The sequence below is a fragment of the Kryptolebias marmoratus genome, linkage group LG6 (genome assembly GCF_001649575.2).
Source record: "Kryptolebias marmoratus isolate JLee-2015 linkage group LG6, ASM164957v2, whole genome shotgun sequence".
NCBI classification, from domain to species: domain Eukaryota; kingdom Metazoa; phylum Chordata; class Actinopteri; order Cyprinodontiformes; family Rivulidae; genus Kryptolebias; species Kryptolebias marmoratus.
The window spans coordinates 22,121,976-22,146,852 of record NC_051435.1 but is presented as its reverse complement, the minus strand read 5'-3'; the positions used below and the strand labels follow the sequence as shown (position 1 = coordinate 22,146,852).

The 24,877-nt window shown below is 39.4% G+C and overlaps 2 protein-coding genes across 2 annotated transcripts in view; one reads left to right on the top strand and one right to left on the bottom strand.

Moving 5' to 3' along the window:
* Positions 1–7,360, bottom strand: part of slc49a4 (solute carrier family 49 member 4) — a 55,049-nt gene extending 47,689 nt beyond the window's left edge. Inside the window, exons 1-2 of the mRNA XM_017421085.3 lie at positions 6,933–7,360; positions 3,755–3,848 (exon numbers count right to left, since the gene is read on the bottom strand). Coding sequence (XP_017276574.1) covers positions 3,755–3,848; positions 6,933–7,227 — 389 coding nt within the window. The 5' untranslated portion in view covers positions 7,228–7,360. The remainder of the gene's footprint in view (positions 1–3,754; positions 3,849–6,932) is intronic.
* A 105-nt stretch (positions 7,361–7,465) lies between these two features.
* On the top strand, positions 7,466–24,568 carry hspbap1 (hspb associated protein 1). The gene is made up of 8 exons (XM_017421149.3): positions 7,466–7,588; positions 9,375–9,596; positions 12,786–12,964; positions 14,308–14,444; positions 17,797–17,968; positions 20,490–20,573; positions 21,011–21,121; positions 23,683–24,568. Exons 2-8 carry the CDS (start codon positions 9,410–9,412, stop codon positions 24,232–24,234), a joined length of 1,422 nt encoding a protein of 473 aa, XP_017276638.1. The 5' UTR covers positions 7,466–7,588; positions 9,375–9,409; the 3' UTR covers positions 24,235–24,568.
* Positions 24,569–24,877: the final 309 nt, after the last annotated feature.

The window sequence follows — 24,877 nt, the reverse complement described above, 5'->3', positions numbered from 1 at the left end:
AGGCATCATGTAACTCAATAATCTATACAGGGTCAACAGCCTGTGATAACAAGTCTGCACATGCATCAAATTGTTACAATGAGCTTGTGTAAGAGTGAAAGGTCATCCCTCTTTTCTATTCATTGAAAGAAGCTTTTAATTTAACTTCCATCTGGCACATAGTATGCTAATCACTCCACTAATAGCTTTCTTACCTCAGCTTAATGAGACACAACAATAACATGTATTTATTAGCTGTTTAACAGACAAAATTATCAACAAAAACAAAAAAGACTCCAAGAGATACAATTGATATAAGACTTATTCTATGGAAATCAAATGTCCTCTATGCATTGATATTAAGATATACAGCTTCACTGTGGAGCTCATTAGAAATCAATTGACAGATTACTTATTTAAATAAGTCCCACCTTTTAAAAAGGCACTTGATAATTGAAATGACCTTTTCAGAGCTCTTGCACTCTCTGAAAAAGGATCACTGGGCCCCATAAGTAAAATAGAGTGAAACCACTAAGAAAATTTGATTTTTTTCTCCCTTAATGTCTTACGTGATAAGGAAAGAAACAGGTAGCTTGGACACTAAAGACCTGAGGAATTATTACAGCGTTGAGATATTTCGCAGAATCATGTTCTCTGGCAGTCCAATTAATTGGAACTGTTCCTCCTTGCTGTTGTACTTTTCTACACAAAAGGAAAAAAAAAAAAAAAGTCAGGACCTTGGATGGAATCATTTTAACTGAATGTGACTGTAAATGGCTGAAAATTCATACAGGTGACGGTATATTTATCTGGTATTTGACAAAACTGTCACCTATTTGCACCCCTGTTTCTTCTCTCTGACTTTGAGAGACTTTGACAAGTTTGGGATTATGGGGGTGTGGGGAAGTTGAGGTTGCACAAGATCCCAAGTAATGTTACTTTCAAAATTTGACAGCTACAATATCAATCATTTCCCAACAATCTCTGACATGAAAAGAGACAGGCAATATGCATCCCTTTAAGGAATAATATGCCTTTAATTATGCTCATTTTACTTATTGCATTGTCTGACTAATCAGTTGTGTGTCATTTTCATGTGCAACACAAAGTGCTTAAAAAGTTAAAAGCAATCGAAACAAGAACCCTTGACCTCTCACCGCAACACAACACACCCAGCTCGATCCTCCAGATCACAGCAGGAAATCAAGGTAAAAAGACAACACACACCTACAGATGTTAACAAGCACAACAATAAGAACGGAGCAGCGGGGGGGGGGGAACGTTACACGGAAGACTGAGAAGTAAAAAGACAGACAGAGAATCCTTGAAAAACAGGAAAAACTTCCACCCACCTTAAGAGGGTTTAAATACAACAAGTGAGCTCAACTAGAGATCCTATAGTGTCCTACTTTTACATTAGTCTGCACACTTTCTGCTTATTTTTTCCTCAGCACAAGATCAGTACAGTCCTGACTATCTCCGACGCTCTCCCTGTCCTCTCCTGGAGCTCTTCTGTGTGAGATGCTCCAGAAGCGAGGTGACATTCAGATTCATGAAAACAGTACAATATTAGCCCGATAAGAAGCTTACCCTAAATAAGATTGTGGCAGGTAAACAGCATTTTCTCATTACGCTCAACAGAATGGGATCTGAATCAGAGTAATTATTCTTCAAAATGAGCTATTTGTGTTATGATTCTAGTCATTTATCTAAATATTTACACACCTTAATAACATCCTACTTATATTTTTCAGGCATCTTTCAACACAAACTGCTGCTGTACACAGCGTGCCTTCAGCTCCAGGTGTCAGAGCGAAACAAGATGATGTGAAAGTAATCTGAGGTCTGTGTTGTTAAGGAATATGGACATAATGAGGGTTTGGAATAGTGGGGTAGGAGAACATAATGTGTAATGTGATTAATGTCATTAATTAGAACATGCTCTGTAAAAAAAATAAACAAGTTCATGACTGGAGTTTACTGAATGCAGCTCAATGAGAAGCCTGCCTGTGGCAGAACTACAGCTCTGAATGCTCAGGCCAAACATTTACGTCATGTTTATTTTTATCAAACCTCGCTGTATATGTTTCAGAGAACTGTAGCATCAGCAGGTGCAGCTCGTAACCCTGTACAGTGAGGAAAAACGGGCATACCAAGCTCTCCGTGACAAATACCAATTTATATTGTGGAATTTTATTAAAGTCTTCTTGTGTATCGTGCCACAGCCTAGTTTAACTGAACAGCGTTACGTCTGCAGACCATAAACTGTGGAAATGTCTGAAATTAGGTCCAATAGTATGAATTCCACATAGAAACTTGAGCTGAAACTTCCCTGTGGCGCCTATGATGGTTTCCATTTGTACTCAGACATTCGAATACGAGTTTCAAGCCACAAAACAGAACTGGAACAAAAACCGAAGTCAGAATTGTGACATGGACAGTCATAGAGTCTCCGACAGCCCCAACCTTAAAACCATAAAAAGGTGTGATAGCAGCAATAATAAACTGTTCATTTGCCCTACTGTCAGTTCATACAGTATCAAATCAGTCACAAGTACTGTGTATAGTACTTCCCAACCCCTGTGACTTTTACAACTTTTTAAACCACTGGACAGATTTGAATAAACTCTCAGAAGGTAATCATTGGATACACATCTAATCGCACATCTAACAGCTAATTTAACTTTGTAAACAAATGTAGCTCCAACTCAGTAAGTTTTGCAGCTATTGAGCTAAAGCTTGGTGTGGCAGTAGCTGAGAGTCATCCACATCACGAACTCACAATTACAAACGGCTCGTGTGTCGTTCAGAAAGTTTGCTGTGCAGGGCAACGGCCAATATGCATTCTTTCATGGACTGTTACTTTTGCTTTAAACTGTTTTGTGTCATGTTGCCAAATGAACCAGATAACTTGTGAACAGACACATACAAAGATCTTGATCCTGGCAAATGATACTAGCCATCATTAGCAATTTTTTATTTATTTTTTATTTTTTTACTTTGCCATTTCCTGTTAAGACAGACATTCATATATATTTTTTGAGTCATACTACTTGTCTAATTCTCAGCCTGCTCTTATGGCTTCATAGGAAGAGCATTTCTGACTTTATCTTTTATATTCGGTACGTTTACTAGAGATCAGATATCTATCAGGTATCTTCAAGGCAAATGAACAAATGGTAATTGTCTGAGGTTAACATGAGTTCAAATCCTAATTCCTGACATACGTACATTTAAGTGTTATTATTGTTGACCATTTTTCCTCCCAAAAAATTGATAAGCATGACAATATTTTTTCTGATTGTATCTGTTGGCATTGTAAGAAAAAAAAGTCACAGATTGTAAAACACACAACCATATGATTATTTCTCAGAGGCTACACAAAAAAATCTATCTTTGAATTCTGTTTATCTAATTTTACCTCAGCTAAAGCTGAAAGTATTTACTTACAATCACTTATCATGACTTACTTTCCTGTCAAATAAGTTATAAAATCATCTAACTGTACCAATTACAGCTAACATCGTACCAAACTTATCAGACAAGGGAGGTCCTAACTTTGGCACAAGCCTTTTTTTCAATAAACCGCTGATCGTAGGCAGGCAGAAATTACCAAAACAAAACAAAGCTTTGCCTAACAAATCTAGTTGCAAAATACATAAATGGCTTATGACTGTATTGTGGCTGGTGAGTCATGCTCTGCGTGTTTTAAAACCTCATTATTGCACTTCCTCCCTGAAACCCTCTGTTAGGGTAATGTCTACAGGAGTCTTACCATCGTCTGACGTGCAGGTCTGTCACTGGGATGCTTCGTAGAGTCGCTCCGAGCAGCATGAAGACGGCAGAGAGGAGGAGAGACGCCCGCAAACCTGAACAACACAACATACCACTTTATTTACAAAGCACTGGGGGGAAAAAATTAATAAATAAAAATAAAATCAGCAACACTTGTAAAAAACAGAAATTTAGTTGAAGATCCAAATTTTTCTCTCTTATTACTAACTTCGATTGTTCCATTTCCATTTTCTCTTTACAGTCTCGGCTTTACTCCACACCGGTGGCAGTCTATCACACTGAGGTGGTTCACTTGTCCAGTTTGCCGTTTATTAATTTGAAATGAAAAAGACGAGTTCTGACTTGTCAGAATAAAACAGTTCAGTACAACGGTACACCTCTTGCTGGAACGTCCAAAATGATTATACAGCTGAATGAACTCTCAAAAAAAAACAAAACCTTTCAACAAAGCCCGAACATTATAACCTTTATGACAGATAGGAAAGATTGGAATCAACCTCACTGTATATGAAGGCATAAATAAACTGACTGAATGTCTTTTGAGTGTTCCTCTTTAAATCTCTACAGCAGTAAAGACCCATGAGGGTTAAACATATTCAGCACCAGCCTGATTTCAGATCAACANATATATATATATATATATATATATATATATATATATATATATATATATATTAGTTCTGTGAAATAAATATAATTTTTTAAATATTCACTAGTTTTGTTGCCTCTGATTTTGCTTAATTTAAACTGCATTTATGCCAATAACTTCAACCTGAGCAAAAAAAATAATTTCTATTTTTTTAACTATTATCTAAAAGTAAATGCCTCAGTGCCCATACTGCTATGTAAAAGCGCCATCATTAAACAACCACATTACTCAAATATTACGTAAATTGAAATTTCTGCAAACTCTTTACTTCTCCACGCCTCCATATTTTACAAGATTTCTCTCTTTTCTTTTTTATTTTAGTATACTTCTGCTGTGTTGATCATCAGCAGTTTCTACCTTTGAGGAAGGGGGAACCTCTCAGCAGGGAGCGAAGCATGTTCCCCACAGAGAGGTTTGAGCAGAGCCGCTATCTCTGCGTGTGTGTCAACAAGTTGAGATCGCACAGATACACATAGAAACACCGACACAGTTCAAGTCTGCGGCAACCTCAGGAAGTCATCGTGTTGTAAACACAGCCATGTGGATTAATGTGATTTGTGAAGGCTTAATAAACTGCAAATTTGATACGCATCTCTACTGCAAGTCTCCACACACAATTACAGAAATAATTCATTCATTCTGGTGTGGGGTTCTATGGAAAAGTCATGAATACTTAATATCTTACCTGTCGGAGACAACTCTTTGAACAACTTCAGTTTGGAGAACTAGTTTATTATTCTGAACGAACTGATGAGCTATGTCTGAGCGAGGCCAAGACCAAGCAAAGTGGACCAAAGCAGTCTTTAAAAAAAAAACCTCCAATCTGCAAAGTTTCATAGCGATTTATCCAAACGCTTATCTTAAAAAACTTAGCACCTTTGTCTGTTTTGCATTCCACGGTTATTCCAGCAGAAACATAATAACATTCCTACCATACGTGCACCAGGCTGAACAGAAAATGCTACAGCTAGCTGCTGATGCTGCTATTTGAGCTTGCAGATAACCGTAAACTTAATGTATTCTAACATAAAATAACTATGAAATGTGAAATAGATGGTGATGTGAACATTTCAAAATGGCCTTTGCATGATGGCAGCATTTCACTTTAAATTTTTTTAGATTTAAACTCTATTTTTTCCAAAGGGAGGTTGTTCAGTGAGCCAGCAACAACAGGTCAGACATTATTCACAACCTTCCCACAGAACTCTTTCTTAAGCAGGGTATAAAGGTAAGTATTAACTTAGTTTCTGTTTTGTTTTTTTGAGGTGAAATCTCCAGCTGGCTTATTAGGTCTTAAATAGTCTTGTCAGTTAGGATTTTCGACCACTCACTGCAAAAAAAAAGCAAACATGCCAACAAACCCTATAATTCAATGTGGCTTGGCAAAACAAAACTACCCGAATTCCTCACAGCTAATGAATCAGGATCACAAGAGGAGTTGTGTAATTCATTGGCATGTTTTTCGCTTGCTTGCCGTCAGGTTCTTGTGATATGGCTGTTTTGGTCCCGCTCTTGTCCTCCGACAGTCACCGTCAGTATTAGACACTCTTGTGTCAGTCAGACCGTGCAGCAGAACTGGTTAGGCGAAGTGCACTCGGGTCACTCAAGGGACTCAAGTCGAGCAGGATTCTTCAAACATCCTTGTCATTACTTAAAAGCACTTCGCAAAATGTTCTGTCATTTTGTTCAATCATAAGGTTTTGAACCCGTTTTCTATCCAACATCAATACTTGTTTACTCCTAACGTGGATCCAACTCTCTTCAGCGGAGATTATAAGTACTTCCCCGCAAAACTGTTATTGATTTGAAGATGATTCGAAGAGTGGATTTTGTTGTTGTTCTTGTTGTGGCTGCAGGCAATTGGACGACTTCTCTTGTTTGTTCAAGACATTTTGCTTCTCACCGAAGAAGCTTCCTCGAGTGAGCTTTGCTTGAAAGTTGAAGTTTAAGACTCGAGCGGGGGAGAATGATTTGCATGTGAGTTCAGCTTGCATAAAGGAGGGCCAAAAGGATGATTTGAAGGCGACACAAGATAAATGAACCATTTGTCTAAATTACCACATATGTTTCTAGGATGATAAACACATGTTAAATTGACATGTTTATTATTGGCATATTCTCAGTATTCCTAATCTGAAAAGAAAAACTTGTAAAACAAAACATTTAGTCTCAATCCAGTTCCTGTAAGTGGGGGTTCACCTTTTAGAACAGGAACTGGTATTGTGACTTACTTGAGTTATCAGATACAGGAAGACCTCAAATCTATTGGAAATCAATTTATACTTATTTTATATACGTATTTTTAAAAAGTCACCCTGCCTCAATAGCATTGCTATATAGGCATTTATTGTCACTTAATATTGTTTTTAAGTGGCCAGAGTGTAATAAACTTGCAGTAAACTCGCAAACCTCTCAAACACTCAGTAATCAACATAACATGGCTCAGAAGAGACAAAGAGTCAAAGACAAGGGGACACAGGACACAGTGTACCACATTAGAACTGCTTACCTTTTTTATCCATTAACCACATAAACAGCAACCAGGGGATGAAGCCCACCGGGCCCCACAGCACCAGAACTGCGATGTCAGACTTGGTGAATCCATAAGCCTGGACAGCTGAGTTCTCAATGGGACCCCAGAAGTTCCACACCATCCCCTGCATTAGTCCCAGCAGGGAAAACAGGATCAGAACCAGCCATCTTCTGCCGTACACTCGGCTGTGTACTGGCTGGCTGTTAGTTCCCACGTAAGCCGGAACAAGAAGGGGCTCTCTCTCCGCCTCGGTGCTCGAACCAGCACCCATGATAGTTGCTCCTGTCCGTTTTAAGCCAAATTCCGGGTTCGGCGAGTGTTCTGCAATAAGAAATTGACGCAACGCGGAGATTTTGTTGACCACACAAATCAAAACAGACGACTGCCTCTTTTTTTTTGTCGGGCTCCTTTACTGCGCATGTCACAACGGAAATGATGCGTAACTTGGAAACTGTTGTCGTCGACCGGCCATTTTGGTTCCGCCAGTGAGTTAGCTTGACTGAGGTTTTTGAAACAGTCTTGGAGCCAAAATGGAGCAGATACACCGTAAATAATAAATGGGACTAGCTCTTGTCGTGTCATGTGACTGTTGTTTACATCCGCCTAAAGTTCAGCTACACGTGTAGCGATAGGTGAGTCTTTTTTCTTCCACAAATACCCTATTTCTACAAAGCTAGGCCGACGAAACTTTCGTGACATGTTTGACTTCGGGTTTAAATTTAAGAGCGTGTTGTGCAGGTTGTGCTGACAACCTGATGCTAGCTAACAGCATCGGTTGTAGTTTTTTTCTGAAATGAGTAAATACATTAGTTCTGCTGAGAGTCTCAGTAGGTGCTCTTTCTGTCTCTCTACGGTAGAATTCACCTAATTTGTTTTATTAATGTGCTTGAAAAAGTTGCTTCGTGTGTGTTATCTTATTAAGCTATTTAGCTAACCTTGACAATTCATTAGCCTCGTGATTAGCCATTGAGCTACAGCCTCAAGCATGAAGAATGTATTAAAGTTGAATACCAAACATATGACATGTCGCCTGTAAGACTAATGCCATCAAAAAGTAGTGTCTAAATTAAACTCAGCCAGTGCTGGCAAAATAAAAAACATTCAAAATGAATTACACAATGAATACAAAGAGATTTAAAATGACTAGAATAAGACTAAAAGGCTTTTAAATTAATGGCATAAGATAATTATAGTCCATTATTTTAGTTATTTGTCTTCTGCTTGTCCACCTTTGTTTGAGAACTGATCACAGGTTCTCTGTAGGGTTAAGATCTGGTTTGGTTCATGTCCACAGGGTTATAATTTTTCAGCAACATTATTGTAATTTTCGCCTCTCAGTAATGCTCAGAATTACATAGATTATCAAGTCGAGCCTGGATTGATGGAAGATGTTTTGATACCACTCTGTTTGTGGTGCTGTTCCTGGGCAAACCTGTCAGCCTGCATGAGGAGCAACCCCCATAAGGCTCATGTTAACACTTTTTCCTAAATACAAATGGTCTTCTAGTTGTTCCAGACGACTGGATTGGAAGGAGGATTCATCTTAAAAAATAACACCAGTCTTCTGCGGTCCAGTTATGGTACTTCCTGCAGAATTTCAGTCTGTTCTTGATGTTTCTCTGGGAAACAATCAGCTTCTTTGCTGTCCTTTTTGTCACAAGGCTGCTGTCCAAAAGCCTTTGCGTCGCTTGTGTGTAGTTGTCTTCACACCACTTTCTGCAGAGGTTGACACAATTCTGTAGTGCATTCGTCTGGAGGAGGCAGTCCTGGACACTCTTGAACATCATGAATCCATTACTACTGAACTTCTCACCTCAGCATAATTGATGATTTGGAAACTTCTTTCAAGTGAATTGTTCACAGCGGCAATTTCCTTCCTGTGACGCCAATTTGATGTCAAGCAATGATGGCTACATGCTTTGTTTTAAGAAGTAACCATTGTTATCACAAGAAGATAGAGATTTCAAGCACATTTTCATCTCTTATGGCAATTAGTCCACATTATTAGATGATAGAGCGTTGTGTTTTTTCGCAGCTTCACCTGTCCTTTAATTTTACTATATGACATTTGCTGTTAGTTTAGTGCCAGGGTAAAAATATGGTGAAAATGGATTTTTGTTATAAAATGACCTTTTAATGCTAATAAAGCTCTTCGCACTGAATTAATGGGTCCAATCACTCTTCACAAGAATCTAAAACCAATGTGAACTATCACCACTTGTGCCAAAATGTTTGCCTATGACTATACAGTGGATCTTTTTAGTTATTGCTGCATCAAACAAGAAGAAAAACATCCTTCTGTTGAGGAGGCATGTCTCAATAAGTACACACCAGGTTAATCTCCATGAACTGGTGTCTAATTTAACACAACAGTGTAAATCGAAATCGTCTGATCTCTGTCTTCATCCTGTGTTGCAGTCTGCTAACTGCGTGAACCGTCGGCTATCGCTGCCATGACCCCCATTAAACCCTTCAGCCCCACGGAGACCCGGAGGATTTTGCATCATTTGCAGCAGCCGGCAGTTTTCCCGAACATGACGTGTGGCTGGCCTGCTCTCCACTGGACTGCCGAGCATCTGTCAGGCTGCCTTAATGACAGGCCCGTCCGATTCCGACTTGGAAGAAAAGAGGAGACAAACAGTAAGAACAAATTAATCCCTACAGAGCCGTGCCGTCATTCCCGACAAATTAAACACCTGGAAATGAACACTCAGAGGAAAACCAGATGTTTAGATTATAAACTGCAAATGGACAACTCGGATGAAGGATGTGTTTGAATCAGTGAAGTATAAAATACAAGATGTACAAATGATACTTTTAGACTAGAGGAATGAAACAGCAAATATAGTTAAATGTTGAAGAATTCCAAAATAACTCATTGGATTTAATTTCTTCCTTTCTGTCTGTCTAGTCTCTAATTCTGGTATTTTTGCAACTTTCCAGTGAACCGTTTTTTAATATTTTGCTAGTTTTAGATGAACTTGACTTTTGGGCAGTAAAGATGTCTTTCCTTTCACATAAGTGTGCAGAACCTTATGGCATTTTGCTATTTTTTCAATACAATTCATTTCAAAAATACCTTTTTTATCCCAAAGGGAAATTAAATAATTAATTCAATTTTTTTTTATTGAACTGATGTCCATAGTATGCAGTCTTGTGTTGTTTATAATTAAATGGTTGATTTACAGTGTCGCATAAATGGGAGAAAAATGAAAATAGAGGATTTTTGTCTTTGATAATAGACAAAAAGCCATATTTTAAATCATTTTTGCTTTGTGTGAAATGTCAGGAAAATCAGAATGAAGTAATGTGCCAAAAAGTTAATTTCAGTATTTAATGTACTCTGAAAAATACACTACACACGGCCACTTTGAATTTGATGCCAGGAATATGAACTAAATACTAAAGTACTAAAGTATTTGGTGCTAAAGTACCATGGACTCTTGTCTGGATGATAACAAATACACCTTTTTGATTATTTATTGTTATTAGAAGAACACCTCAGAGAAGTCGAGTCTTTCAGAAGTAAATATAAAATTGTTATATAGTTCTCCTTTTAAAAATATTGTTTGCCAGTGGCACGAATGTAAAAATAAAACGTTTCATCCTCTTCAGTGTAAGATGTTAAAATACTCACAAATTTCTGACTTTTTGTATGCAACAACAAGGCCACAAGTCATTATGAAATAACTACTTTAAAGTCAGTACTACTTTAAACAGAAACAACATTTTTGATGAAAATCATTTCTTTAGTTCAAGAACACAGTTTATTTCTTCATTTATGCATGAATGTTCAAACTCTGCCCTGCATAGAAAATCGATTAGGATTCAGAAACTTTGTTGCATTTTCTGACACCATGCTCATATAAAGGGTTACTTCAGTTCTTTCTGAGCGTGGCTCCTAAGATAGCTCTTTCACTGACCTCACAGCATCGAGCTGTAGCACTTCCTGTGCAGCCGTGGCCACTTCCTGCAGGAATATGATAATATTTGCGCTGGAGTAATTGTGCAATGGCAAATAACTGCAATAAAAAGGTTTATAAAACAGCTTTCAGATGAACCTCTATGAAAGCGTTTAGATGTGAGATTTCACTTTGGTTTTGGCCCAGCTCTGACCCCAAATTCTTGCACGCTCAGTAGGGCTGCACAATTTTAGAAAAACTTGTGATGTGAGACATTATTGTTTGTTTTTGAGACAACAATATAAACCAATATTTTCCTCACTCTTCCCTTTCTCTTCTGTCATCACTATCATCTAAATCAGGTTTGGGCATCAAGGCCAGTGAGAATCTGTTGGGTTGACTAAATATTATTATTATTATTCGCATACAGAACGTGGATACGTGGCACTTGAAATATAATTGTCTGTGATTTATTGCAGCCTATCAGTCCTTTGCAATTAGGATATTGTGCTCACTGATATTGCAACAATAAATCTTTGATGTACAGTCAGTATCGTGCAGCCCGAATGTTCAGTCATTTGTCCAAGGAGCAAGGGGTCTAGTTTGTATTTGTCCCAGCTGTCAAATAAGAGGAGATACTGTATCTTCCATCCATCCATTATCTGCCACTTGTTCCAGAGTCGGGTCGTGGGGCAACAGGTTGAGCAGGAAAGCCCAGACATCTCTTTCCACAGCCACCTCTTCCAGCTCTTCAGGGAGGATTCCAGGCCAGCCTCTCCAGCGTGTCCTGAGTCCTCCCTGAACCACCTCAACTGGCTCCTCTCGATGTGGAGGAGCAGCAGCTCTACTCCGAGTCCCTCCCAAATGACTGAACTTCTTACTTTATCTGTAAGCTACCCTGCAGAGAAAACTCATTTCGATCACCTGTATCTCATTCTTTCGGAATGAGACCACCCAGAGTTGATGACCATAGTAGGGTAGGGTAGGAACATTATCCAACCGGTAAACAGAGAGTTTTGCTTTGAAGCTCAGCTTCATTTTCACCACAGCGCAGCAGTACAGAGTACACAATACTGCTGACGCTGCACCGATCAGTCTGTCGTGCTCATGCTCCACTCTTCCCTCACTCGTAAACAAGACTGTCAGATACTTAAGCTCCTTCTCTTGAAGCAGCACCTCATCCCAACCCAGAGAGAGCAATCCACCATTTTCTGACTGAGGCCTATGGCCTGAGATTTGGAGACGCTTCACACTGTGCTGCAAACTGCTCCAGTGAGAGCTGGAGATCACGACACGATGACGCCAGCAGGACCGCATCATCTGCAGATAGCAGAGGCGGAATCCCGAGGCCACCGATACCGTTTCTTGTTGACGTCAAATCAAATTCTAAATTTAAAAGACGAACAACAAAGCTCAGCTCTAGTGTAAATTAGGTTGTCTTTTCATTACTGTACATCAAATCAAGACAAAGTAACTTTCTTCATATTACATTTTGTATATGTTTACATTTTACACCAGAATTTTCTGTCTTTGAAAAGCAGCTGTATTTTGCTTTCCATTTGGCCTTGTGACAGCGAAAGTAACGACTCTTTTGTCTCATGAATGACAGAGCGTGTCATCTGATAAAGCCTTGTTAACTAGATATCTAATTGATCTTTCTCAGCTGCACCAAATGACAGGAAGGCATTTATTATTGTGGGTTATAAATGCCATGCGTCTGCCGTAGATGCAGTTTGTGTGTACTGAAATGAAACAAAGCTCATTTGGCATATGAAATGAGTAAAAACTTTGTCCTTTGATGATGCACAGTGCTCGGATACATAAAATGTTTTATTTGACCACAATCAACTGAAATGGTTTACTTTAAATCTACCAGGGAACATTCACTTTTTTATCTGTGCGTTTCATGTTTTCTCCCGCTCTTTAGCTCCCCTATTTGAGACTCGGTGTTCCTACATCAAAGCCACAGTGGCTCAGTTTCTCCATTGGACTCGGGGTCAGATGGATGTGGGGCCTTTTTCTGAGTACTCCCACTCAGAGTATTGGGCTTATGCTGATTACAAGTACATTGCAATGCTGTTTCATGACCAACCTTTCATGTTTGAGGTAAGCATCCAGCTACTTTTCAAACACACTCTGGCCGATAGCTTGTTTTAGTGGCGTTTTTTTTTATGCACCAAAAGTTCTATATAGTAGAACAGCATTATGACAGCATGAACAATTGGGTGAAGACAACTATTTAGGACTTACTATAGCTTATAAAACACATAAATATTTATGTTCATACACCATTTAAAAAATAAAAAAGAAAGATTTTATAAAAAATGATTCAAACACGTGGAAGCTGGATTTTTTTAAAAGGTAATTTGAAAGTGGGATCTTCAGTTTAGCTTCATAATCCTCTGTTTGGATGATTTAAATGATCACCAAGCTAAAGAGATATACTGCTCCACTGTATTTGAGCTTGCCAAAAACCACATATTATTGTGTAAATAACTGTGTAATGTAAAATTAAGACACGATGTTTGCATGAAATTACTATAAAGTAGTTTAGATTTTAGTTGTTTGAAAACACAGGCAGGATAGTTGTGTCTTGGCCCTGCTTGGACTAGCCTTTAGCTCATTAATGCAGTCAAAATTAAATTCTTTTTTTCCAAACTCTGCTTTAAGATATTAATTGTTCGTACCTTAACTTCAAACTGTCCAAACTATCCCTTTTTTAAACCAGAAGAATTGGTGAAGAAGCCAAAGTGTCTTCCTTCTGTTTTTAATCTTCTTCTAATATTTTTGAGTCCTATTTGACTTTTTTTTTCCAATTTAACTGTTGGATTTTTCCACACAGCGACTTTACATTAGCTGCAGTCCTCATCCTCATTGTCACCATGATAGGTAATGACATAAGGGTGCTGTCCTTTCCTAAACCCCTGCTGCAATTTATTTCCTTTTTATCTCTGTGATAAATTGTTATTGGGCATCCACCTGTAGTTATTACTTAGTGACATTCACGCCTGTAAGACAGGGACACATCGGCTTTACAGGATAAATAGAGCCGCAACAAAAGCTTCCTGAAGGCTAAATTGGCCAGTCTGTCACTTACAGCTGCTTGCACACAGGGTAGTGACTTTATTATTCAGAATCCTTTTGTGATCGCTACATATTTGTTCTCTGACAGCGCAAGAATGACAGATTAGTTTGCGCTAAAAAAAACAAAAAAAAAAAACGACAATTCTGTAGCTTGGTTTCTTTTTCCACCCAGGCAGCTTCATTGGTCACTTTTAATACGTCCTGTCACAGCTGATGAGGTGGGCTGACACATCTGTGAGCTTACGGCAGAGTGGTGACATTCGTGGAACCAAAAAAAGCTAATAATAATCATTTCAAAATTGCAAATGGTTATTTATGGTTCAGACTGCTATGAACTATTTGAACATGTGTGATTTCTCTGTTAGGATGTAAAATGGTCCGAGTTTGGCTTTGAGGGGCGTGATGGTAAAGAGAGCACTTTATGGATCGGCACAGAGGGGGCGAACACACCGTGCCACCTGGACACTTACGGCTTTAACCTGGTACTGCAGGTTCAAGGACGGTAAGATCAGCACGTTTGTGGCTTTACCAGTAACCATGTTGGTACTAAACCTAAGTTCAAAAACATTGCCTTCAAAGTTCAGCTTTTTATTTGGATTATTAATAAGAAACCAACTATATGTGTGTGTATAGACACACACATACTTACATATATATTTTAAGGCTAAAGTTAGTTTTTATCTCGATACAGCAGCGAACGTCTATTTGCTTTGCAGATAAAGCTCCAGTATTTTATGTCAATACAGCTGGTCCGACCAGTTATTCTATGTTATTCAGTTTTTTTAGTGGAAAAAGATTCAGGTTCCGCACTACTAAATAAACATTTTTGTCCTAAACGCCTCCCATGAAAAGTTGGATAAGAGCAACGCCAATTTCTTGTCTTTTGAGCAGCAATAACTAGAAGCTGAGTGATCGTCCACCTAAATGTCTGTGATGTTTTGGGCCTTTTTTGGACGTAGATTCTTCAGCTCTTGTGTGACATCCTGTAATTTTCTGACGTTATACATTGCAGCTTAGCTTATCGATTAGATCAAAATATGTTTATTTGCCGGGCATTTACAGGGATCTCTAAAAACGAAACATTAGTTTGTTCTATGTATTTTTACCTAAAGAGAAAAAATAAGACCTAAAATGCACAGAACATTTGTGTTTTGGGCCACCTGAAACATCCTTTGTATGAACAGTTTAAATGATACTCTGTCAAGTAATCCTTCCTGTTTATTCAGGTTTAACTATGTAGACATGACAACAAAAGTCCAGTTTTCTGTCACATTTTTCCACTAACAGATGTTCTATTATCTGCTTGAAGAGATAAGTGCTGAGAGAAAACATTTCAAACAGAATGTGACAAGTACCTCACTAAAATGGTGTGTTTTAAAAAAAATAAAACCACTTCAGCCTGTAATTGTAACCCTCCACAAAAACATGCACTTGTAAATAAGCATTAGACAGACGTTTTAGTGTGATACAAAGAGACAACACACGGAACAAACGCCAGTTTTTTGTCTGTGATCAGTTTCAAGAGCTGGATCAGATCTTTTGAAGTGGGGTTTTGTGGAAAGGTTATGAACAATTTATATCTTACCTGTTGCAGATAGCTTTTTGAACGACCCCGGTTCGAAAAAAAAAAAAGAGTTAAATTCTTATTGTATGGATGAGCTAACAGCCAGTCTGAGATGGGCAGTTCTAAAGCGGATTTCTGTCATCTTAAAACAACTCTGATCTACTAAATTTCATCGCTGTTCATGCAAACGCTGTTTTATAAACCTTTAAGGCTTCATCATACTCCGTAAGAATTCAAGAAGTCAGTTCGCGGTCACGTGGTTACAAGACATTCGTTTCCGCACACACCTTTCATCGTCCGCGAGACACTCAGATCAGAACTCCTACAGCGTTAAAACAGATTTCTTCCCCGCCGACTTCGCAACTCTCCTGTCCTTGTTTTGCTGGAACTACTGTATTTTCTAACAGCCGAAGAAAGCAGAAGAAGCAAAATGAGTCCAGTAAAGCTCATAAACACGCCCACAACAACTTCTGACCGGTCACATCATCAATTTGGCGCAAACCCCCCCCATGGGAAACAGTTCCTTGTGTCATGAAGCGGTGGATGAAACTGCTATAAGAAGAACAAAATGATGCAATTTTCGTCACACAACCACATGACAAGAGCCAACTTCATGACTCCTCATGGAGGATGACAACAGCTTTACACCGCTATCAGATTTGCATTACCCCATTATTCTGGCAGAAATAAGATGATATTCCTTCAGCGGTGGCTCCCAGTGCTACAGACAGTCGCTGCTGCTAGTTTTTACCTGTTTTTACCTAGCAGTTAAATAATTGCGAAAGCTTAAAAGAACCACTTTAGTTGTTAACCTGTCAAATTTAAACTCTTATTTCCAAACTGAGGCCGTCGAAAGACCTATCTACAACAGGTAAGATAATGTTTGTTCAGAATTTTTCCTTTTTTTTAAGTCTGTATTGTGCTTTTTTTTATATAATTATTTTTATTTTGTTTGTTCAGAAGAGTTTGTTCTTACGTGTGAAATTCAGTAAAAAAACTGAATTATGTCTGGTTCCAAAAGAAACAGATGTTTGCAGATGCTACTTTTTGTGCGACAGAACTCAAAAACGCTCCATGTTCGGCTGTGCTATCTTTGCCATAAGACGAGTCAACATTTCTAACAGCCTTGGTAATCTGCAGCACATCGTAGCTCAAAGTGGATATTACTGAGCAGTCACTAATAGGACGGGTTCCCTTCCACTCTGGGGACACTGCACACACAAAAATACATTTATGAGTACAAACCAAATTCTGTCACATTAATAAAAACAATATACAAGATTTAACATGTGTTTGTTAAATAAAATGTAAAATTGACTCAGTTATCCAGTTCATTGTATGAAGGCTATAAAGGCAGAATCCAAAAAACTTTTCATCCATGTGAATTTAGCTGAAAAGAGCTGAGCACCAAGAGGGTTAAGGATTCAGCCGACTGCTGGTTGTACCCGTTTCTGCCTGTGAAGTGTTTAAGTCATCTGCAACGATAAAAGAAGAAGAAGAAGAAGAAGAGGGCTAGTGCAGCTGCTGACACCGTGTGATCGGTCCTCTGCCCTTTGGAAAAGATTTAATTTGTTGCAGTGCTCACCAGAGGAGGAGCAGAAGAGTCAAGAAATGAAAAGGGGGAGAAAAAAAGTCCACCTTATCTTGCTCTTCTGTTCTCTCAAAGAGCCACCGTTAGAGCTCACCTTTTGTAATTGGTTCCTTTATTTGGTATTGATCTCAAATGGAATGAAATCCAAGCCCAGCAGTCCTTTGACTCTGCTGGTCTATGAAAATACAACAGTGTTGATTGATACCATGACATTTGACCCCACAGTAGGTCACCAGGCAGGCAAACAGAAACAGCAACGCTGGGTTTTAAAACAAACTATTCAAGGAATGAAAATTAGGTTTTAGGTTTGGCAAAACAACTCTGTCTGACATTGATGGATCTGTACTTTGGCCTTGTCGTCTTTTGTCATTTCAGAGGAGAAGAATTGGTTTTGCATTCCTCAGATGAAAAGATTACTGTTTTGATTTATTTAAAAAAAAAAAAGAGGCAAAAACTATTCTTGTCATGAATACCAAAATAATTCAGTGGATTTTGTTAGACATAAGTTAGTTTCACTTGTTTTAACATTTGTGAATATTTGCTGGGAAATTTAAATTTAAATTTAAATTTGTGGCATACAGTGGATTTAAAACTCCTCCAATCATTTACCCTCTGGTCTACCAAAGCGGATCAGTTTATTTCTGACAGCTACGTTTAGCCGTCCTTAAAGATCTGTTCAAGCTGTGGCGTTTCTTCCAGGAAGTGCTGGCATCTCTTCCCTCCAGAAGACACGGCAAACCTTTACCCAACCAGGATCCCGTACGAGGAGTCCAGTGTCTTCAGCCGGGTGGATGTTCTTCATCCAGACCTGAAGAGATTCCCTGAGTTTCGAAGTGCCAGGGCCCACATCGTCACTCTGCAGCCTGGGCAGGTCAGAATCTGCCAGAATAGTTACTGACACGAACTGTGTGGCACCCCAGGAGGCAAATAAAGTCAAATAAATGTAGACTTTTGGATAGATTTTTCCTAAAGTGGCCAAAAACTCCTCAATGTCAATTGTAGATACTTTTAATAGTTATAGAACTGTTTATACAGTGATGAATAACAGATCATCTCCTGTTAAAAATCAAGGCAACCTTTCAGACATTTAACAAAAAAACCCACCTTGCTAAGACAGCTTACCTTGTCAGAGCTGGAAGCTGACAACAAGGTCTATCTAACAAATGGTCTCTAATATAATCAAGCCAGGTTATTTGCTTTGAGTGTTTCCGTTATTTTTGTTGTAACAATGCGAGCAGAAAGAGTGAAAGCAAGAATCAAAACAACAGCAGAGAAAACTGCAAATTGCACTGAAACTGAATCCTGCTGATTACACAGACCCAATGAGACAAGATGACAGGAAAGCGAAAAGATTCCCCAAATCAAATTGGTGGAAATTAATTGCGTTTACATGTGTTTGTCAGAATCCCTGATGAAACTGCAGACCGGGTGTTTCTTGTAGAGGACAAGCAAGTGGCTGAACTACATGTTCACAGATCCCACAAATACTAAGAGACAAAGGCACATATTTACATCCAAGACAGTGTAAGGCAGCATTACATGTTTTTTATATAAGCAGAGATTCAATTTTTTGATTTTGTCAGTGCTTGTATTTCTTCGGTTGGGTTTTAGGTACATATGAAGGGGGGAGGGGTCATTTTCAGTACCGTATTTTCCAGACTATAAGACGCACTTAAAAGCCTTCAATTTTCTCAAAAAACAGCAGTGCGCCTTATATATGTAAGAATTACAACTTTGGTCAACTTCAAAGCCGCACCGCTTGCAGCATTAAAGCGCAGTTATAGTCGCTCTTTGTATTGTCCCACAGGGCTCTGTGCACGGCGCACAGACCTGAGCGAGCGTTGGAAGTGTTTATACTGGATGCTTGCGTCGGTGCAGTATTCTCTTAATGCGCCTTATAGTCCGGTGCGCCTTATGTATGACAAAAACTTGAAAGTGGACCATTCATTGACAGTGCGCCTTATAATCCAATGCACCCTAAAGTGCAGAAAATACAGTAACTTAAAATGTTTAGTCAGTTGGCTAAAAATATCTAAATATGCTGCAATTAGTCTGGTTTGTATTTTAAGAATTAATTTTAATTCGTCAGTCTCTAAATCGTAATTTTGAGACTGACGCCTGATTGCCAAATATTTCCATCATGTCTGCTTTTTTAGTGAGAGAAAACTGAAAATCCTCATGTTGAAGAAAAATTATATTCGCTGACACTGAACTACTTGGGACCAGCATCACGTTCAAATCTAACTTTACTGTCAACGAACAAGAAGAAGTCGCCAAAACTCTAAATCAATGCGACAGCCACAACTTGTCTTTCTATTAAAGGCAGACCTCCATACGTAGTGTTTTGTTATTGTAAGTGAATTTTGCATTTAATAAAGCAGGTTGAAGGTTCTTTAACAGGATGTTTTTTGGCCTTAAATCCAGACCAGCATGTTGAGCCACAAATCAGTCAAAATCTTATCATCTGTTCTGGTTTTAGAAGTAGGTCAGCTCTAAGTTGTTAATTCTGATGTTAACATTCATTGTCATTTTTCCCATGCTGTAAATCCTCCCCTAACTGTAAATCACCTTAGAGTTTTTCTACATTTGTCGTTTCAGTCCCCAGCTGGGTTTTGTTGTTTCTCAACATGGCAACAAACATACAAGCAATCGGTTTCTTTTTCTTATCTCCTGTAACTTATTAAGTCCCTCTTTATGAGCAACATCGTACCCCACTTATTATGGAACTGTGCCGAAAGGGTTGTGAATTGATTTATTGGTCTGAGACACTTCTGGCCCCATCTTTTTTTTTTATTATTATTATTATTATTATTATTATTAGAATCATGGTTTCTAGAACAGCAATATTACCAAGGTACATTTTATGTGTCTGTGTAAACAAGTCCTTGACTAAGTTTGAGAGACATTTTTGGTCTTTGCACTTTTACCGGCCTCCTTAAAAGTCTCCAATAGTTTCCTAGATAAGTAACCTTTAACTCCTGTCAATATAGCAGGTGGCTTTAGTGTGACATTCCCATTCAGTTGCTTGGATTCGTTTCACTCCACACGCAGAAAAAAACTTGTTGACAAAAAAAAAAAAAAAAATAGCTTTGGTTTCTCCTACAACGATGATTCTACCTCAGCAAATAAAATCAGGGGACAGATCTTTCATCTTGACTTGTCAGACCACCGGTGACTCGAGACTTTGGCACAGGGCGGGAATCAATAAGCCGTCTCCTCTTTAATAGACTCGCTTTATGAATGGCTCGAGCTCCCGACGGACTGGGGCGTGGTTTATGCTGCCATCTAGTGGACGGTCAGTGCAGTTCTGGCTTCTCTCAGCTCTTGTGGGCTTTGGGAGAAAGACGTTCGGAGCCGCGTGGCACCACTGAACTTTATCTTCCCTCGCGCAGGTGCTTTTTGTTCCCAGACACTGGTGGCACTACGTGGAGTCTGTGGATCCCATCACCGTCAGTGTCAACACCTGGATTGAGCTGGTAAGTGCTTTCTGTCACATCTGTCTTCTGTCCAAAGACAACACTGAAGTAATGCTCTCCATATTTACTGTTATGGTGACATTTAAAACAAAGCTGCGCATCAATACCCTGAAGAACTCCCGCTTTTATTGATCCTAGCAGTGATTAGTGCTTCCAGATTAAGGGCCCCTCTTATGTTTGAATAATGAAGAGGCCTTGCAGTAAAAGATTCACTGTCAGTATGATGAGTGAGTTCACAACACGGAGAGTGCGCCGCATGAATTAAAGCTCCCTGCTGCCAGATAAATGTCTGCTCCAAGGCTTCCTCTCCAGCTTTTCCTTACAAGGTCACAGACACAACCTGCCTCTGCATAAAGACTGCGGTGTTATCATTCGGCGTCGTTACAAAAGATGTGAAACATAATTCTTACGGCGCTCACCTCTCTGCTGTTGCCCAGGAAGTGGATGATGTGGCGAGAGTTACCGAAGCTGTAACCAAGACAGTCGTGTGTGCAATAAAAAGCGCTCAGGGTGACGACAACACGGACGAGTGGCTCAACCCCACCGAGGTAATAAATAATTCCTTCATTACCTTATTGTCTTCGGACTTGTGTCGCTTCTCATTTAGTCAGAAATGTAAAAAAAAATTAAATATTGTATTACCCCATCATGAACCGTTCCTTGAAATGACCTGTGGCAGAAATGTAAGTCAGTTACACCAAAGAGCAAAATGGAAAAACTTAGAACTACTGAAGGCAACGACACGAAAACCTCTGAAGAAGACACTGAGGGCAACTTCCTTCTTCTGGAAAAGTCAACAAAAATGGAGTGGCATCAAATTTGAGCAGTTTTAGGATTTCTGTTTGGTCTGTGGCACATGTGCCAAACAAACATTTTACCTCCTCTGCACTCCATGTCTGACCACGAGCCATTTCTCCCGCTAGTGCAAGAAACATGAGTTTGTTTTGGTTGTATTTACCCAGAAGGCCCTGTGCCGTATTCCGCTTCCTGCTTTTGGAGCGGCTTCCGGTCCGCTTGCATTCACGTACGCGTCCGAACCGAACTGAGACCGAGGTTTTTAGGTGGACCCGGATCAGAGTTTGATTGCACGTTCACACCTCCCAAAACGAACCGGACTTTCTAGACAAACGAACTAGAGTTTGATTAAAGCGGACTGAACAGGGCTGCTGTGAATGCACCCTTCATCCAAGTTAAGGGCAATATTTATTGGAAATAAAAAAGGAAAATGAATAGAAACGTTGAACATTGTCAGTTACATTGCAGGCCCTTAAAGTAGGAAAAACTGAAGTGACTTTGAATCACAGATGGGTCATCTGGCCTCAGATCACAGCGGCCAGTCTGCCTCTCATTGCGCTTACAGACTTTTCATTACCTCCAAGGGGCTCGGGAGGAGGTTGGGGGTCCAGAACGTCCTGTTCGGTGTTGTCATCTGGCTGCAGGGTCACAGTGAACAGCAGCGTAGCTACAGAGACTCGAACTCTTTCGGAACGTATCGAGATGCGGCATAATCTCAGAGGACGTCAGGAGGTGTTAATTGGGATGCAGTGAAGTGAAAAATGTCACCGTGATCTCGCCAAGAAAAGTTAGAGTGAAGGTTCGAAGAGCCGGATTATTTCATTTATTGTTCAGTGTTAGTTTGTTTTATAAAGCACGTTTGGACAGATGATTTCGGTAAAACAGAAAGAATTTTATTTGAAATGGTGAGTTGTTCCACAGCAGTGAAGTAGACATTCAGGAGCATCTGGTCAGTAAACCTGAGTTCTCTTGCTGAAGTACGGTCGTGGAAAAGATCCTTCAAACAAACTGGGGCCAGCCCATGCAGACTTTTATAAACTATCAGTAAAATCCTAAAATCAATCCTGCAATGAACAGGAAGCCATCGAAGGGAGGCCAATGCTGGTGTAACGTTCATGCCCTCTTACCCCGTTATTAGTTGGGCAGTTGCACACAACGAAAGGATGTTGAGAAGAGATTAAAAACATGAATAATTTTCCAAGTCTCTGGGGGAAAGAGATGGTGCTTTGCCTTGGCTAAAAGTCATAACCGATAAAGGCTTGTTTTAATGACTGAGCTGATGAGGTTGTCAACTTTAAATTATTATCACAATAAGATTTTTCACAGATTACTTATAAAAAGAAATTAAGGGCCCAAGAAAGGAATCGAGCTCAATCATAGAGAACCTTGTCCAAGTAAACTGATCACAGTCCTGTTTTATTCAGGTCATTTATGTGTTTCTATCTCTGCAACATTCAGTTTGACTTTCAACATTTATATTCAGTGCAACAAACGTTGCAATGAATTTTCGATTTAAATATTAGGGGCAGATAAGGTTTGATTGCTCCCTTTATACCCGATCACGACACTCACCTGTTCCCAATTAACCCGTTCACCTGTCAAATTTTTCAAACAGGTGTTTGTTGAGCATTTCTCAACTTTCCAAAGTGTTTTGTTGCCCGTCCCAGCTCTTTTTCGAACGTGTTGCAGGCGTCAAATTCAAAATGAGTGAATATTTGCAAAAAATAATAAAGTATATCTGTTTGAACATTAAATATCTTGTCTTTGTAGTATATTCAATTGACTATAGGTTGAAAAAAAATTGCAAATCAGCGTATTCTGTTTTTATTTGTGTTTTACACAACTTCCCAACTTCATTGGCATTGAGGTTGTAAATCTTTTTTTGCCTATTTTTCCAGAACTGTTTTAGATTCAACTGTTGTTGCAACTCTGGACGTGGAAAAAAATAATAATTATATCTTATAGCACTTGATTGGCTGTTGCTGATTTTTGTTTGAAGATGAAGTAATCATTGCTTGTCTTATACCGTTGTTTTTGTTTTGTTTCAATTGATTAAAATTTAAATCTTATCTAAGTTTGAGTTGATCACATTACACACAGAACACAGTGGTTTCCCATAGTTTTGTCAGTCCATCTGCTTAAATAGTTGTACATTGCACAAAATGTCTTAGTATTACAAGCTTAGGAAAAACAGATTTGTTTTTCTAAGCAAAGAGCTCATTTAAATATGGATTACAATAAATGGATCTTTGTGTACAAGTTGTGTTTAAGCCTTTGTAAATGTCATTTTAATTTTGCTTTTCCTCTGCGGCAGGAAGACAAAGCCTCCCACAGTGAAAACCTGCAGTATCTGAACCTTGCAGTGTCGGCTTGTGCTCCGAGGAAGAGGAGCCTCTCCCCCGACAAACTGACCTCAGACCTGAAGGACGCCCATGCTGCTAAACGGGGCTCGAGTGAACAAGCTAAGACGAACAGAGATGGGGCCGAGACTTCCGCGGCCCTCAGTGCTCCGTTTGGTCCACGTCTCCTGCCCGTTCGCTGTCAGCAGGACGAACCGAAGAAAGCGGACCCAAAAGACGACGAGACCAACACTTCCAGGAACCGTGCCGTCGCATCTCAGGAGGACTGCGCCGTTTGTTCAGGGGGAGCGGCGGGAACCAAATCCGCCAGCCTCCAGCTGGGAAAACGTGCATGTGACCGTGCTGCACAGGAGCACGGGACGTCAGAGGACTGTGCAGAGAATAATAAAGGACCAGGACTCCCACCGATAACCACTAATGACCTGTTAGACTGTCTGGTGCATCCTGACATCATCAGTCGTGTCACCGAGCTTCTCCTGGAAAGACACCGAGGAGATCATCTTTAATTATCACCTGCCAAAGACTCTCAGGGGACTGTGGTTAAATAAAGTTGTGGTGGGAAAAAAAAACAACCTAAAAACAAGAATCTGCATTTGCAGAGGTTTATCCGCCAAACGAGCCACACATCTCACGAAGGCGACTTTTATCTGTTCTCTAATCTTGTTTAAGTCCTCCAAACATGAACCTCAGATGTGCCGAGGTGCATCGAGTGGCTCTGACATTTCCTGCTTCTGTTGTCCTGAACATGTTAATCCCATTTGGTTCTTCCAGGAGAAGACAAATGACCGCCTCAATCAAGTTAGCATGCTAATAAACCAAATAATTCAAAGTTTTATTCCAGGGGCGCTTACATTTGTTTTCCTGAGTGTTTGTTGCTTTGTCATTTTAGCAATGAAAACTGCCGCGAATGAGATCTGATCGAAATGGTTTTATAATTAAAGTTGAATTAATTTCATTGGTTAAAATGTCTCCCTGCACTGGTCGCACATTTCTAAGAAGGCATTAAAATGATCTGCTTCTACATGGAAGAAAAAACTAGTTATTTCCCCCACAAACACATCCTTTGCTTAATTTCCATTTCCTGTTTTTGTTGATGTGAATTTATTTCCTTCCTTGATCTGTTGTAGAGATAACTTAAAAAGATAGGTT